Source organism: Lepidochelys kempii, chromosome 1 (assembly GCF_965140285.1).
Source record: "Lepidochelys kempii isolate rLepKem1 chromosome 1, rLepKem1.hap1, whole genome shotgun sequence".
NCBI classification, from domain to species: domain Eukaryota; kingdom Metazoa; phylum Chordata; order Testudines; family Cheloniidae; genus Lepidochelys; species Lepidochelys kempii.
The window spans coordinates 206,273,603-206,290,235 of NC_136380.1; the positions used below are offsets into that span (position 1 = coordinate 206,273,603).

General features: G+C 47.0%; 1 protein-coding gene across 8 annotated transcripts in view; it reads right to left on the minus strand.

Moving 5' to 3' along the window:
- Positions 1 to 16,633, minus strand: part of GPR156 (G protein-coupled receptor 156) — a 66,879-nt gene continuing 50,246 nt past the window's right edge. For 6 of the 8 annotated variants that reach the window (XM_078848375.1, XM_078848371.1, XM_073309502.1 and 3 more), the window contains 5 exons: positions 15,054 to 15,179; positions 14,337 to 14,432; positions 11,161 to 11,397; positions 6,052 to 6,213; positions 1 to 4,641 (listed from right to left, as the gene is read on the minus strand). In XM_078848375.1, coding sequence (XP_078704501.1) covers positions 3,247 to 4,641; positions 6,052 to 6,213; positions 11,161 to 11,397; positions 14,337 to 14,432; positions 15,054 to 15,179 — 2,016 coding nt within the window. In that variant the 3' untranslated portion in view covers positions 1 to 3,246. The remainder of the gene's footprint in view (positions 4,642 to 6,051; positions 6,214 to 11,160; positions 11,398 to 14,336; positions 14,433 to 15,053; positions 15,180 to 16,633) is intronic. The other 2 variants (XM_078848379.1, XM_078848389.1) reach the window with 2 other exon arrangements.

The window sequence follows — 16,633 nt, forward strand, 5'->3', positions numbered from 1 at the left end:
ATTGGTTAGTCTCTAAGGTGCCACAAGTCCTCCTTTTCTTTTTGCGAATACAGACTAACACGGCTGTTACTCTGAAACCTTTTTTCTATGTGTTTGTACAATGCCCAGCACACAGACCCCATAATAATAAAAGGCTTTATACCTCCTCCTTTTCTCTTGCAGCCAGCCTTGTCCACTGCACAGGGCAGCATCCTAGACACCAGCCCTCTCCCACATGACAGGGCTATTGACCTTCTGTAACCCTGACCTTGGTCAGGTGACTGGGGCCAGGCAGTACAGTTCAGTCTCTCAGCAAATCACACCCTTGCTCCACTGAGGTGGGGGTGGAAAGCATTCACTGCTGCCTGCCCACTCTAGCTCCCCCTCCTGTGTGGAGCCACCCAGCAAAGGGATGGAAAGCTGGGAGGGAAGGCAGGGCAGCAGTAGCCTCTCATTGTCAGAGCTCAGAACTACGGCTACTTTTTCCAGTCTCAGCTGCCTAAGGCTAGGGACTGTTTGCTCTATGCCAATAACGTTCCCTGTCTTGCCTGGTGTAAAATACCCACAAGACGCTCACAGACCTGACAGTGCCTCAGAGGTGACCCAACTTTACAACACTAAGGAACTCCCTGGCCATTTGCCCCGAGCTCTGTGGGCTCCCCCTGATTTGCACCTCCATGAGCATCCCCTAAGATCTGCTGAGCCTTGTAGCAGCACCCGCCGCAACTGAGGAACCGCCATTGTATGTTTGAGTCCTTCAGATGTGTGCACTGCCTGCACTTGCAGGGAAAGCTCAGCCAGAGGCCACTGCTTAGGTCTCTGCAGGCTGCACTTGTCCCGTAGGGCATCCCAGCTCTACAAGAGACAGAGCTAGAGTGACTTCCAGCTGGGCGAGCTGAGCTCCAAGCAGCCTGTCACAAAAATAATGGCTATAAATAAAACATCAGCAAAATTCTATTCTATGCTCCATTCATTCACACCAGGCTCCAGCATCTTCCCCTCAGTCCAAGAGGTATGGTTCACCATGCAGAGCTCAGCTGGGGCTTGTCCACAGATTTGAATGAACTCTGCATCACTCCACGGTGGAAGCACTGCCAGGCCCTGTGCATTAATGCCTGCTGGAGCTCCCAAGCAAACAGGGGGAGAGTGCATAGCGCTATATCTTTTTCTAAACCACGCTCCTGTGTCCCCCAACCTCCTTAGGGTGCCTTGTATGCCAGGGGGAGCTAGTGGCCAGTCCCAGTGCTGGGGTGCATTGAGAGAAGTCTTTTGCTCCTTCCCCACCTTGTGCACCTGTACATGTGGCCCACGCTGCATGATTACTTTGTGTCAGTAGGTTCCACCTATTCAATGCATTTCATCAGCAATAGAACTGTCACGCTGGGCAGCCCCAAACACTTGCTTAGACAGCTACGGAAACAGCAGCTTGGGAATGAATACAGCTAGAGGGAAACTGGTTCTCTTCAAATGTTAGAGGTGAAAAGTGAAGGAAAACAAAATTGGGATGGTGTCCTTGTTTGTGTCTTTATTATGGACAAAGCAGGGCTGAAAGGTGGGATATTCAAAAGATACATTTTTGATTGTTTTTACCTTAGAAGTCCAGGCCTTGTCAAGCCTGGAAGATTCTATGTGGGCTAAAGCAGTGGTTCTCAGCCAGGGGGCTGGGGCCCTCTGGGGGGCTGCGAGCAGGTTTGAAGTGGGCCACCAAGCAGGGCCAGCATTAGCCCAGGGTAGAAAGACATTAGACTGGGGCCAGCTGGGGTCCAGGGTAAAATGCCGAAGCCCGACCTCATGGGGCTGAAGCTCAGGGCCCTGAGCCCCGTCACCTGGGGCTGAAGCCGAAGCCTGAGTAATGTAGCTTCATGGGGCCCCAGGCAGTTTCCCTGGTTGCTACCCCCTAATGCCGGCCCTGGCTGTTACACACAGAAAACCAGTTATGGTGGCACACGTGGGCCACAGAGTTTTTATCGTACCCTGGGGGGCTTCAGAAAGAAGAAGGTTGAGAACCCCTGGGCTAGAGCACTAGTAGAATTCTGGCATTGCCAGCGAGTAATTGAAAGTGGATTTTTACTGACATTGTTTAAAACAGTTTGATCTTTGTTAATGCCTGTCTAACACAGACTTCCATTCAACCAAAATTTCAGCACCCCTCTCCTCTTATATAAAGATGTGGCAGATCGCAAGAACTATCTGAGGTTGTCTCCCCCGAGAGGTTTTCCACCAAAAGCAGGGATACCAGATTTGATATTCCTGATATATCTAAGGTAAAAATGAACAGAAAATACGAAGAAACTCCAAACCTTTCTCACCTATTGTGTACACCATAAAGAAGCACAAAAGGCCACAAACCCAATTTTAAAAAATTGTCTGCAGTGCTGTCAAGCTTTTTCAGCTTTCCCTCTTCAACTCTGCTCAGTATCTACCTGCTGCCATATATTTAAACTGAGTGAAATGCAAAGTCAGATCTGGAGAAGTCAGCCCTGGATTTCATTAGTTTGCTCAGAGACCACAAAACAGAAATAGGAAGTCTAGTGTTTTCTGCCACCCCCAGATTCTTGCTGTGTTGAGAGACTAGCTCATTAAGGCTGAATGCCAAGGTGAAAATAATTCCAAATTTCTTTTTTTACAAATTCTAATTGAATGCAATGTTGGTGAAAGGTTCAAGATTGACAGCTCCAGGGGACAGAAAGTCTCTGTTTGGCTGTGCGCTGTACAGAGCAGGGAGAGCATGGGTCAGAGCTATTCAAGTCTTCCCCATACACTGCTCCTGATGTGTGCAAATCACCTCCTACCCAGACGCAGCCTTCTAGGATGAGAGGGTAGTCCAGTCAGCCTGGTCAATTCAATCCTTGACCTCCCTGCTCCCTGAGTGCTGACAAGAAGGCCAATTAGTGTGATGAGTTTGTATGTGCTGTGGGCACCTGTCCATAGCAACTGGATTAAAACCACCAACTTATTTCAATAATACCACTAACCGGCTATCAGGTGGTTGTGATTGTCAGTCACTCCTGACCTAGATTGGATCTCAATTAGCATCCTAGACAGTTAAAAGCTTTGGACCAGATTCACAAAGGTACTTGGGCACCTAACTCCCATTAATTTCACTAGGAATTAAGCACTTAAGCAGCTTTGTGAATCTGGGCCTTTATATCCCATTCCCAGTCCTCTGAGCGTCACACTTCCCTCAGATGGTACGTTCCTTCCATACTGTTTAAAACGCAACTTGTCTGGGGGGATGCCTCTGGAATAGGACGTCTTCATTTACATTTACACCAATGTGGGTTTCAGATCATCTTTGAAGTTCACGATGGGCTGAGGCCTGCCATAAAGCTTTGCCCAGTGGGCTAGGGACCCGCTAGGCTCTGGGTCTGTGTCAGTGGTGCAGCTGTCACTGGAGTCACCAGGGCTGTGGAAGCAGATTTCACAGTGAGGCTTGTGGCAGCAGCTGAACATCTCCTCCGAGCTGCTACTGGAGTCAGAGTCTGGATAAAGGCACAGGGAGGGCACAAGGGGTTGTTCCAGGTGCCTCCCAGCATCCCCCTGCTGCTGCTGGAGGCTGAGGGGACTGGGGGGATACAACAGCGCATTGTGGCTCTTCACTTGGGCAGAGCCTTGGTGTTTGTTTGAAACTCGGCCATTCCCTTCACGGCTTTGTTCTTCAGGCCGGTTCTTCCTGTGCTTCAGCTGGAAGTTGCACATTTTGTTGATGACTGATGAGGAGGGTGATGGCTGATAGAGGAACCTTCCATCACTGGTGTCACTTGCTTTATCCGGAGATGTTTGTGTTAATCTGTCACGGCTCCAAGTGCTCTGTCCACTCTGTGTCCTGCTGACTGCCTTGTTCGGGAGACACCACGCTTGTGGGGTCATAGATGCAGGAAAGTAGGTGGAAGGTGGATGGACTGGGATTCTTCTTCTTCGCCGTCTTGTCCTGTAAGGACTAAGGTAAGTGCAGACACCTGTGTGACTCTCCCAGGGTCTCCAGGCTGCACTCTTTTCATGTTCTGCATTGTGGCTGGGTTGCCTAGGCCCCCTGGATGACGCCTGGGCACTAACTATGCCGCCAATGCTCAGCTCTTGCAAGATTTCCTGCAACTTTTCACTGACCTTTGAGGGCTGCTCCTCAAATGCTGCTGAGCTCTTTGGTTGCTCTGCTCTCCCATCAACTGCTGAGAGATTCTGACTCAATGGTATTGGTGGACTGTCGATATATTTCTTGTTGTTTGGAGGCCTCCATTGCTCTTGGACATCCTTAGAGCCGTATTCGGAGATGTCCATAGTGTTACAAAGCAGTGTCTCATAGCAACTAAGATCTTCTGGTGGAGTGTTTTGGTGCTTTATATGTTTAAGGTTCTGGATGATACCAACACAATCTTGTTTGCCAACAGACACTGGACTGCACTGTGTATCTGGGAGACTGGGACAGTACCAAGGGTTCTGCTCTTGACCAGGGGGAAAATAGTCTCCATGCAGCCCTTCAGCTTCCATGGCACAACCACTGGACTCAACATGGCTATCTGTGTTCTGAGGCAAGATGGAAAAGGATGTGGAAGGAACAGCGAGGTCCATCGAATCATAGCTGCACTCTGCAGACATCAGCCTCGTCAGCTTCTCCTTAGCATTGTTCACTTGCTCCTGGAGGCTTTCGATCACAGCATTTTTCTGTAACAAATCACAAATAAATACATACATCAACTTTGGTGCAGAACACAATGCTAATACTTCATTAAGGTTGTGGATTTAAAGGCAAACAGGTCAGAAAGTCAGTCTGTTTTTCAGAGGAAATGCTAGAGTGGCAGTCTTTGGGCTTGATTACTCTTCAAACGCTACCCCAGCAGCACAATTGCAGCGTAGACACTCACTACAGTGACGGGAGAGGTTCTCCCATCGGCCTACATAATCCACCTCCTTGAGAGGCGATAGCTAGGTCAACAGAAGAATTCTTCCGTTGACCGACTGCAGGTGTGGGAACTAGAGGTGCTGGGGGTGCCTGGCTTGAAGTGGTTTCCATCATATCCAGCGTTTAGTTTGGTTCAAGGGCTCTAAGCGCCCCTACTATAAAAACTGTTCCAGCTCCCCTGCCTCGCGCTGACTACACCGGGGGTTAGGCTGACTTATCTACAGCACTCAGAGTGTGGATTTTTCACACCCCCGAGCGATGTAGCTGGGGCAACTTAATTTGTGAGTCTAGACCTGGTCTTTGAGCTGTCTATTTAGAATAGATGAATGTCCTAGAGACAAAAAAGTGGGACATTAAGAAAATGCGGCAGGAAAAAATTGCTCCATTGGGGCCTACTTACTGGGAAGCAAACCATTACACTGCAGTACAGAAATGGCACTTTTTTGTACAGATCGGAGAATCCAGATGCAATCATTCAAAGTCCCATATAGAACCATCTCCTCTAGCTTCTAGAATTCCAGCCCTGCACAGTTCCACCCCATTAGCTTCTAGAATTTAAATAATTATAGTTTGAAATAGCAGAATGACAGACCTTTAAAATGAAACGTGAAACATGTGCAACCCGTTCCTTTCCTAGCTGCACTTCAACATGTCCTTGAACATTTGCATATGTGAATATTTTGGAGATTGCATATAGAAACATTTGCACCAATTACACTGGAACATAATGTTGTTCTAACAGCCAAAGCACTTCTGGCTGTATAATTTGGAGAAAGCTGAAAGGGAGTGGGAGCTGGAGACCTTTTGGGATAGGACGCATCCCCTCTGAATTAGATCTTTGTGTGAGCTCCAAAAAATCAGGCCAGTTTTCTGCCAGTTGCCCTAATTTATGCATCAAGTTTGAGAATCTGGGAAAAAGATGTAAAATTATTTAAAAAAAATTCCTTTCCATGTATTATTTCTTGAAGGAAGCTGATGCAATGGGAAATCTCCATTTTGATCAGTTTGTGACAGAGGGTATTCTACCCTACAAATCCTTCAGCAGACAAAGGAGGAGGCGGGGAGAGAGTACAGCAGAGGAGGACAACAGCTGCTGGCCACTGAGCCAGAGGGAGATCAATGGCTGGGACTGCTCTTTCCACTAGCATGAGCTGCCTGTGAGTGCAGATTACCTCAGTAAGCAGCCGTTGCATGGAGTTCTTCTCCCCTATCAGCTGGCAGATCTGCTCTTCACTGTACATGGAGAGGAAGCTCTTGCTGGGGCTCGTAAAATATTTTGCCATGTGGCTGATGGTTTGGTGCTGTTCTTCCTCAAAGGCTTTCCACTGCCGGAGCTGTTGAGTGCAAGCACCCATTATATACACATGAAATATATATACACACAGAGAGACAGACAGACAGATGCAGAGAGAGAGACACACACACACAAAGAGCAGGGAGAGACAAAGAGAGGGCGTGACACAGACATGCACAGAGACAGAGACAAAGGGGTAAATTCACACACGCGCGCCTTGATCCTCCCCTAACCCCCACCCCTGTGTAGCCTGCCAGAGATAACAGTAACACCACAGTGCAAAGATGTAGTGTAGATTGGACCTACCCACAGCCACATGTCTGAAATAAAGCTTTGCATTGCCTTTGGTTTTGGCTGCTTGTGTAGACACAGTTAGATCCTGCCTGTTCTACAGTCTTTAACAGTGTTGTAAACCAGGGCCCCACTGAGTCAGAAAGAGACAAAGACAATGTCTCTCACACACTTTCTTAATCTTGAATCACGAATGACATGTTGAAAACCAATACCACTCGATATTTGCTTTTTTTCACTGGTGTCAGAATGAAAACCTAGTGCATCCAGGCTCCAGCTGTTCATCTATTTCAGATGAACGACGGAAGAGCAAAACTATTAGGAAAATCAAGCCAATGAAACAAAAGGTGAATTACAAAGCCTGAGCTAGATAAAAAGCTCATGCTCTCAGATAAGCAACAGAATAACTGTGCATGCAGGAACTCTACGATAAATTGCATGGTGCACCTCAATAGCTGGAAATCTGCTCCTCCTTCACTACTTGAAAAGAGATTATTATTTGAATAGCACCAATAGAATGCTAGGCACTTTACAGAGAGGAGCTGCTCCCTGTTTCAAAGAGCTTACAGTCTAGCTAATCAGGCCAATTCCACTGCAGCAACTGATTCCTGACACAGCTGGTCTATCACAGAGCAACTTCCAGCTGTCCCTAGACAAAGTTATTGAGGACATTAGTTCCTGAAGAAGAAACAGGCACCTGAGCTGACCTCACAAAATCAGGAAGAAATAAAGATGGGAATTATTCACAAATATTTGGGTATAAAATGTAATTACTTGTTATGCTTCAGTTTGCACGTGAATTCTGCTACTGAAAGGAACGTAAGAAGTGCCACCCCTAGTCCATCCAGTCCACTATCTTGTCTCCAACAATGGCAAGTACCAAGGATTTCACAGAAAGGTGAAAGAAACCTTGTAATGGACAATTATGCAATAATTTGCTTATTGCAAAAGTTTCTGCCTAACCCTTGTCAGCAGTTGGCTTTTGCCTTGAAGGATGAGGATTTATACATATCGCAGATAGCAACTGTGGATGTTTTCATTATCAACTTAAATGCCCATCCTTTTAAAATTCTGCTAAGTTCTTGGCCTCAGTGATAACTAGTAGCAGTGAGTTCCATGGGTTAATCATTCAATGGGCTTTTTCTTTAAATGGGCTGTATTAATCCTGTATTATGAGAGTAAAAAGGAGCACCTGATTTACCCTCTCTCTGCACTTCGTTATTTTATGTACTTCTGTTATGATATGGAATCTTAAACAGATATTTTTTTAAAATTGCACTAACTTTAAAAAAAATATTTTTACATACATATAGTGCTGGTGAAAGGCATTGGATCAACAGCCCTGGAGAGTGACTGCCTTTAACCAGAGAACATGAACTACCCAGGCAGCGATAGCAGGTCAACTTTCCCCTATTCCACCCATACCCATGTGCCTCAGCCCTAAACAAAAGGTACCCTCCCTAGGAGTGAAAGGGGAACTCGGTGGTCCATTCAGTGCTTTCCCCTTTGAGACTGCAAGCATCAGTTGTGATGGTGTCTTTTGCGATGTGGTCTGTTGTCCACTAAGGAATTTCTCATGAGATGACCTTTGGCACTACTAACCTAATCCAGATTAAAAGAGACACCCTACAAGAGACAGGCTCTGTGTCCCCTTTAGTTAGATTTTTCTCCTGTCCCAGGAATCTTGCTCAAATGATCAGGTCCCCTCTCCACTTTCTTGATCAATTGCGTTCACAGCAACATATTCTCCTCCTCCTCCTGTTCTTTCTCATCATTTGACCACCAGTGTCCTCATCAGAGCAGGTGGAAGGTAACGATGCAGCATGCACCATACTGAACTGACAGCCCAGGGAGACAGATTACCCAATCTGGGGAAGGAAGAGAGAGGAGCAAAGGCAGGGTTCACTCAGGTGATTTTATAGGGAGAACTGTCATCTAGTGGTAGAAGATGGAAACTGAAAATCCAAAGTTCCAGGTTATATTCTGGCTCTGACATGAATTTGCTGTGTGGGGTCAGGCAAACTTGCTGCCGCTCACTGTGCTTCCATTTCCCCATCTGTAGAATGGGGCTCACAGACCTCCCCAACCTCCCAGGGGATTGTGAACTTTAATTCATGTTGATGAAGCTCAGGAGTGAAGGCGCTAGAGGAGGGCAAAGCACTATCTGGGTGGATTCTTTAGGGAGTAGCAGATTTTAGTGTTTGAGGCAGAAGAGCCTCAAGGTGGGGAACACAAAGTAAGGTAGCCAAAGTGCCTCACCATCTGGCTGAACAGAACAGAAGGGTATTTGTCGCTCCTCTCTGTAGCTTCCATATTTCACTGAGGACAGAACTGGGCTTGGGGAGTGGTGCAAGTACCAGATGGGAGCAATCATCATGCAGAGCAGGAACGAGTTGTGGGTGGGCAGAAAGAGCAGGAGGTGCTGTAGGTTAGGATTGAGATGTTTTGATGGAGCTGTGTGAGTCTCACAGATGGAGTAGCAGGGGGGCTGCCAGTCAAGATTGAGGGGTGCTGGCAAATGCACTTGCACAGACCCACTCTTTCCGGGGCCTGGTTTAAGGTTTATCTCTGTTCCTCCCTCCCCTGGCTCATTCTCTTGAGCCCTCAACTCCTTAACCAATATAGAAACCAACCACCATCCATTTCTTCTTTTCCCTCTTATTATAGCAACCTGGGGATTGTATCCATTAACACAGACAGACTGTGGCCTAGCACACCAGATTCCTCCTGAAATACACAGGAAGCAATGAACACAGCCCTGTCAATAGCTTTTCTTAAAATAGCTCCTGCTCCTCCCCCTCCCATACCGGAGAGCTGGGCTTTACTATTTGTGTGGAGAAAAGCAGACATCCCAGGGGACAGCAAAACCTACTGTCAGCCCAGGAAGCATCAGAGGCTGCCTGTCTGCATTGCAGCATGCAGGCTCGCTCACTGCCCTGCTTCTCTGGAAGAGGAACACTATGGCAGAGAGAGAGAGAAGGACAAGAGAGACGGAATAGAGGTTGTAAGGTGCTCAGTACTATGGTCATGGGTGTGGTATAAGAACCTCAGCAGAACAGATTAGATTCACCAGCAGTAACCAATCCCGTGGTCCAAGAACACGGGCACAGCAGTCCATTGATGGACCCTTTGCAACCATGTATAGTGCTGAGGTCAGTCTTTCATAGGAGGGCCTCGAAGCATGACCTCTGAAACACCAGTACTCCCTGCAGGGGTACCATATTGACCAAATCCAGTGGCAGTTGGTAGTCACAAGTCTGGGGGTGGCTCCAAGGGCTGCCCCTCCCATCACTGCTTGTCGGGGCAGGGGAGGGGAGAGCAGAGGACTAGTAGGGTGGGGAAAACTGCCAAATTCACCCCTCCCATGTCAGGAAGAGCCCACGGCTACCAGAGAGCTAGAAAAACAGCTAGTGTCTCCTTTGAAGCCACTCGCCCATCTGCTTGCTCCTTTCCCCCTCCACAAACTCCTCTGGTGGCTCCTAGAGCACCCTGGCTTAACTATGGGAGCAGTATGTGGGGAGGTGGTCACCTACCCAGGGGAGAAGCAGATGGGAGTGGCCACTTCTTTTACCAAACCCCATAAATAAGGGGCAGAGCCACAGAGAGGGAAGTGGGAGAGGAGGGGACTAGCAGAGACACCAGGGTACTCTGGGAAGTGGAAGAGGGGTCAGAGCACCAGGAACATGGGGGAAAGGAGGCACCATTAGGGAGTGGGAGGAGACACATAGCTACTAGATTCTTGGGGGTTGACCAGAGGGGCAGAGCTGCTGTGGACTCAGGGATTAAGTAGATGGTGGTGTGAGTTACCCTGGATATTTTGAGGGAGTGGCAGGAGGAATTGGAAGGAAAGTGGCCTTGTGGATTCATGCTTGGAGGCCATGTGGTTACTGTGGTAGTCCAAACTCCCTGGAACCAGAGCTTCAAACCCCACCAGGGCTGGCTCAGTTCTTCAGCTTCTGAGCCACATTGGTCCAAACAGGAGAAAGCACTGTCACTTTTTGGGGGTGATATTTTAGTCAATATTTATCAACATTTAATTGAAATAGTATTCAAAAAACTGAAGTATAAGGTTTCATTTGCTGAAAAATAATTGCAGACCTGAGGTCCTGTGCGCTCTGCAGATACCACAGATCCCCAGGAACGTAAGGACGGGGATAAACCCCAACTTCCTCCCCTAGCCCCTTCTGGAGTGCTGGGCAAACACATTCCAGTCTGGTATGTCCTATAAGGGATTCCTGCATTGTTTTCAGGGCTCAGATTTGGAAGGAAGCAGCAGTACAGCATACCACCTCCTTTCCCAAACCACCACTGTCTCTTCCAGATTCTCAGCTTTCAGTCAAGAAGGAACCAAGCCCAAGGACTCTGGTATAAATGAGTGTAATATAAATGCTTAAAACCAGAGGCCCCAAAACTCATTTCACACAAGCCACTGAGCAGCAAACAGACTGGGAATGATTTTTTAGTTGCTACCACCTTGGTTGAATTGGACTTGATGACCAGCAGTTAAAGATGAAAGGCTCCATATCACAACTCTAGCCTCTGAGCCAGCTGGTGCTTCCTCCCAGACTTTGTGTATTTGTATTGTTCTGCTATCCCAGAAGAAAAAGGGTGAGCATTTCAGAACACATTATCTACGTGTCCTCATATCTGAGGAGACCTTTTAGGCCAGGCCTTTAGAACACAGTTTGTTTCATACCTGTGGAACAAAGATGAAGCAATTGATTGTGGTTGTACAGATGAAGATGCCTCCAGATGTAAAACCAAAGACCAGGTTGTGCCAAGTGTAGAAAAACCAGTTAACTAAAAAAACTGTCCCAGCAGCAAGGAAAACGAGGTTGACCCCAACAATGAGGATCAAGGACTGATTCACTGGTGGAGCGCTGACATGATCTGTCAGACCAGCCAGGTATGTCCCATATATCAACAGGATGCTCTGGAATCAGAAAATAGGGATAAGGGGTTTGGTTTAGGAGAAGAGGTTTTACAGATTTCCAAAGTGTGGAAAATTACTGTATGTCACAGTCTTTCCCCCAACCCATACTGAGCCAATGAAGCTCAGATACATTCAGTGCAATTCTAATTAACCCTCTTTGATCTATAATGCAGAAATTCAGTTTGATATGGTAGCTCAGCAGCAAATACTCAGCATGTTGCTGCAGGTCAGAATTGAGGTGTATAGGCAGAGCTGGATGGAGACAGGGGCAAGACTGGAATAACAGGGGGTGCTGCAGGTCAAGATGAGGGGCTTGGGGTGTGGGAGGGGCTTGAGCAGAGGGTTGGGTTGCGGGGGGGTGTTAGTAGAATTATGAGGGGGGAGCCCAGAATTAGATTGACCCAAAAGCCCTCACATTTTTACATTATTTTTAAAAATATATATTAGCTTACAAGGCAGGTGTCGGGGGGGGACGGGACGGGACAGGACTTGGATCCGTTCTGGGCGCCACCAAAAATTACACAAATCTGCCACCCCTGCATGCAGTCGATTGGCACTCTGTCCACAGAACAGGGATAGTGACAGTGCAAACTACCTCCTCGCAATGCCTTGTAATAAGCATCAGCCTGCAGGGAGGCTGGATGCTCATCAGCCTGGAGAGTCCATCTTTATGGGCAAGAAGGTGAGTTCAGCTTCCTTAGGCCAGGGGTTCTCAAACTTTTGTACTGGTGACCCCTTTCACACAGCACGCCTCTGAGAGTGACCCCCCTTCTAAATTAAAAACACTTTCTTATATATTTAACACCATTATGAATGCTGGAGGCAAAGCGGGTTTGGGGTGGAGGCTGACAGCTCACGACCCCCCATGTAATAGCCTCGCAACCTCCTGAGGAGTCCCGACTCCCAGTTTGAGAACCCCTGGCACAGACCATGACTTCTGGTGGCCTCTCTGCTGGGACTGCCAGCTAGTTCAGTTCTGGCGGTGCTTCTCTGATGTTGATGTCCGTCTCACTAGGAACTGGACCGAGACTCAAATTCATTTCATACACACCGTCAAGCAGACATCGCACTATCACAGGTTTCTGCCACTAGCCACCTGAGAACTCGTGACAAAAAGGTGAAAAGCTCTATAGCCAATTTCTAATCCCCTGAGCCAGAATAGGCTGCCATCAATGTCCCATTTAAAACTATGTATCTGTCCTGGCAACAATATCCAGGGGACAGATTAAGGTATCCTGTGGTAAACTAGGATGTTGCTCTAATGGAACAAGCACAGGACAGATTCAAAACTCCTGGGTTCTAGAAAGGGCTTTGCTACTGATTCTATGTGCAACCTTGGGCAAGTCAATCCGTTTCTGTGCCTGTAAAATGGGGATAGAATACTGAACTGCCTCCCAAGGGGTTGAGAATGTTAATGCCCTTGAAGATAAAGAGTGACATATGTACACAAAGGGACTGATTCTGTTCTCACTTACATTAGTGTAAATCAGGCTTAATTTCAGGGAAGACAATGGAGCTACATGGGTGTGAAACCCTGCAAATGAGACCAGAGTCAGGCTCAGGGTATTATTAAATATGAGCAGTTGGCATCAGGAAAGAAAATATTTTATTTTTAAAAGCAAGAACAGTAAGAGTTCATAGAGGCCACGGCTGTAAAGATAATCTCTCTGGATTTGGGGAAAATTTAATACAGAACAGGAGCAAAGTAGCTGATGATGATCAACACATATCATATCAAGGAGAGCAGCCAAGTAATTGCTTATATATTGTGTACTTAAGGGACTTGCATATAGAAGCCAATCAGACTGTCAATGGGATTTTGGATCATCAATCCCTTTTGAATATGAGATTAAGGCTATGTCTACACTGAACTTTCGTCGTTACAATTTTTGTCCCTCAGGAGAAAACTACCCCCCTGAACAACAAAAAGCGCCGGTGTGGACAGCGCTTTGTCAGCAGGAGCCACACTCCTGGCGATGAAGCTACTGCCCCTCATTTGGGGTGGTTTTATTTTGTTGCTGGGAGAGCTCTCTCCCGGTGACAAAGAGCAGCTACACTGCACATTTTCCAATGCAGCAGCCTAAGGCTAGACATAGCCTAAGGATACCTTGATCTAAATTCGTAAACACCTCAGCAATGTCTAAATACTTTTTTAAAATCTGGGCCTTGGATGCCTTCACTTTCCCCACCCGTAAAATGGGGTTAATGGTATCTTTGTAAAACCCTTTGAGGTCTACAAAGGAAAAGTCCTATGTAAGAACTAAAATCTTGTCTACACAGGGAAATTTACCACTGTAATAAAATTGATGTATCAGTCCTACTACCTGAGAGGCACTCTTATTCTGCAATAGGAATGGCCACACAGGAAGTCAAACCAGTATAACTACAGCAGTATAATTAAACTGGTATGACTATGTTAGTAAGTTTCCCCATATAGACAAAACCTAAATGTTTATTATTAATACAGTTCTGCCGCACAGGCTCAGGGTCCCGTACCCTAGATGTGCAGTTTATCTGTGTGCTGGATTGTAGTCTATGGGTTCATGGAGGTAGTGGGTTTTAAGGAGAGGTCTGAATGAGGTGAGAGAAGTTGCTTTGCAAACAAAGAGAGAGAGAGATGGTTCCAAGCATACAGGTTGGAAAGAAGAAAGAAAGCATGAAAATGAGACTGGGAGAAAGATACAAAGGGGACTTTTGTGAGGGAGGCTTGGCAGGGGAGGTGGGCAACAGGGGAAGAGAACACAGAAGCAGAATTGGATGGGAATGGGAAGAACCTTCAAGATGAGCATGAGAACCTTGAATTTGAAGGTGAGAGGCAGCCAGGAAAGGAAGTAAAATGGCCAGAGTATTAGGGGAGGAAGAGAATTTTAGCAGCAGCAGCTAGACTGGAGGGAGGTGAGGTGAGATGAGACACGGGGATGAATAGAGAAGTTACATACCTTAAACCCTAAAATGAGACTGAGCCAAAGTTCGGAGTAGAGAGACGCGCAGAACTGCATCCTACCCACCGAACAGGTCATGCCCTTGTCAGTCACCTGGGAGGCAGTCAGAACACAGGAATGAAGGCTCCTGCTCCAGCCCATAAGGATGGACAAACAGACAAGTGGATATATGGTTTAGGGGGTGTCTAAGCACAAATTTCAAAGTGGAAAAGTGAAAGCTTGTCTGACGACTGGGAAAGTGCAATTGAGAGCAGAGAATTCAAGGAAGAAAGATACCCAGCTTCGGTATTCATCTACCAACATGCTCATTAAGCCTCAGTTTTCAAATTTCTCTGCACCTGCCACAGACTCTCCAGTCTTCCATGCTGGAGAGCTGCAGAATCCAGGTCATGCTCCCTGCAGAGTAGACAGGGCATTGGTTAGAACTTATAATGGTAGCAAATCAAAGCTCTGGAACCAGATCCTCCTGTCCAGCTTCAAGCATGTTTGGCTGGAACTCCGCAAATGGCATCTGTCTCCATAAGGGTCCAAACCTAACCCCAGTTTACAACACCTCAGACCTTTGAGGAAGGTCAGCTCCAAACTTTGCGGCTTAGGAACTTTTCTAAAACAAACCCTTCCATCTTTCATGCCTGCAGAGGTCTGCTGGGCTGAATCATAGCATGACATAGACACAACGGTGCAGTGTTCAGCCTCCTGCTATTGTCCTCTTACCCTCAGGGATGCGGTGAAGCTTTGGAAACACTGAACTGGATCAGAGAAAATCCATGTTGTGAGCAGCATGGCATCCGCCAGCACCAGCCCCACCACCATCACCAGCAGCTGGAGGTCTTTGATGATCTGCAACTCACAGAAGGCCAGTGTTATGGTTCAGGGATGAGCTGCAAACCTGTGACCTCTCTGTCTCTTTGTGGGCTCTTTCAAATGACAGGTCTATACCTGCCCCTTCCCCCATAGTGGAATCCCACAATTCACCCCATTGATTTAAAACGGACCATTTTTGACAGCGCCTCCTGTTTCTCGACCATATTATGTACAGCAGGTCCAACTTGGTATTGCTCCTGCTCTAGAATCCTCTCTCAGAGCAGTGACCAACCGGTAAATACAGTGACAGAGAACCGCGTGATCCAAAACAGAGCATGGTCTATTTATCCATAGGGACATCCCAAGCAGAAAGAAAAAAGGTTAAAAATAACAAAAGCGGATATATGCATATTGTCTTACCTCAGCGTGGCCTTACTGCACGTTTAGGTAGGCCCCCCATTTATCGTGGGGCCCCAGCACCTGGAGACCATGTTACAGTCAGTCTCCCAACAGACCCCCTGTCTCTCCTTTCCTCTGAGGCTCAGGTTTTTAACTGCTTCAAATCTTGTTGTTTGAAAGGCCCCATCTCAAAGCCCCTGGGATTTCAAGCTGGAGACTAACCTCAGGCTGCAGGACTAGCCAAATCCCAATTTGTAAACTTCAAAGGCATTATCTCCTCCCTTGTATGTGCACCCAGTAGCCTTTGGTACATGCAGTCCAAAGTTAGCTCAAACTGATTTAGCGCCTTCGTTCCCCTTTACACAGCAGCAAAATAACCCCCAAGTCCACACAGATATATAGATAACATTCGTAAAAATCAATACAGATAACTCCCACATTCTTCACAGTCAGCATGCCCCCTTTTCTCCTGTGCTGCACAGAGGTGTTCAGAATCCTCCCCCTGCAGAAAGAGGGTCTGCTCCAGCCCTTCCTGAAGTGCCTGCACCGGGAGAAGGGAGTCTGGAATATTTGCTGACATTTGTTTCACTTGTTTTTATATTAAAAATAACTAGAAAAACCAGAAATGGCTCTGAACAAAAACCCTGGTCGAAACAGCTCAGAACTACAGGTGTGATTGGAGATCCAAACCCAGATCCAGAACGAAATCTCACAAAGGGCTTTCTCTCTTTCCGGAGCTGATCCAAATCCCTGGATATGACTCTTTCTCTACACTCCCAAAAATTAGAATTGTTCCAAATCCAGATCTAAATTCTGAAGCTTGGATTCTTCATCATTAAAACAAAGTTTGGGAACAAGATCCAGATGTTTGAGCTTAGGGCCTCACCCCAGTGGTGCTGAAAACTAAGTGCCAGGCCACCAACCTAGAGACTGAGCTCTGGACACTAGATGACCAGGGCTCAGAAGTTGATTGTGGTCTCCTGGTATCTTTTTCCAGAGAGTGCACTCTGGAAAAGACACTTGATTTACATTCCCACCCCCAGAGGATACATCAGCAATGCCCTGCAATAGGGCTGGTTGGAGAATTCTGT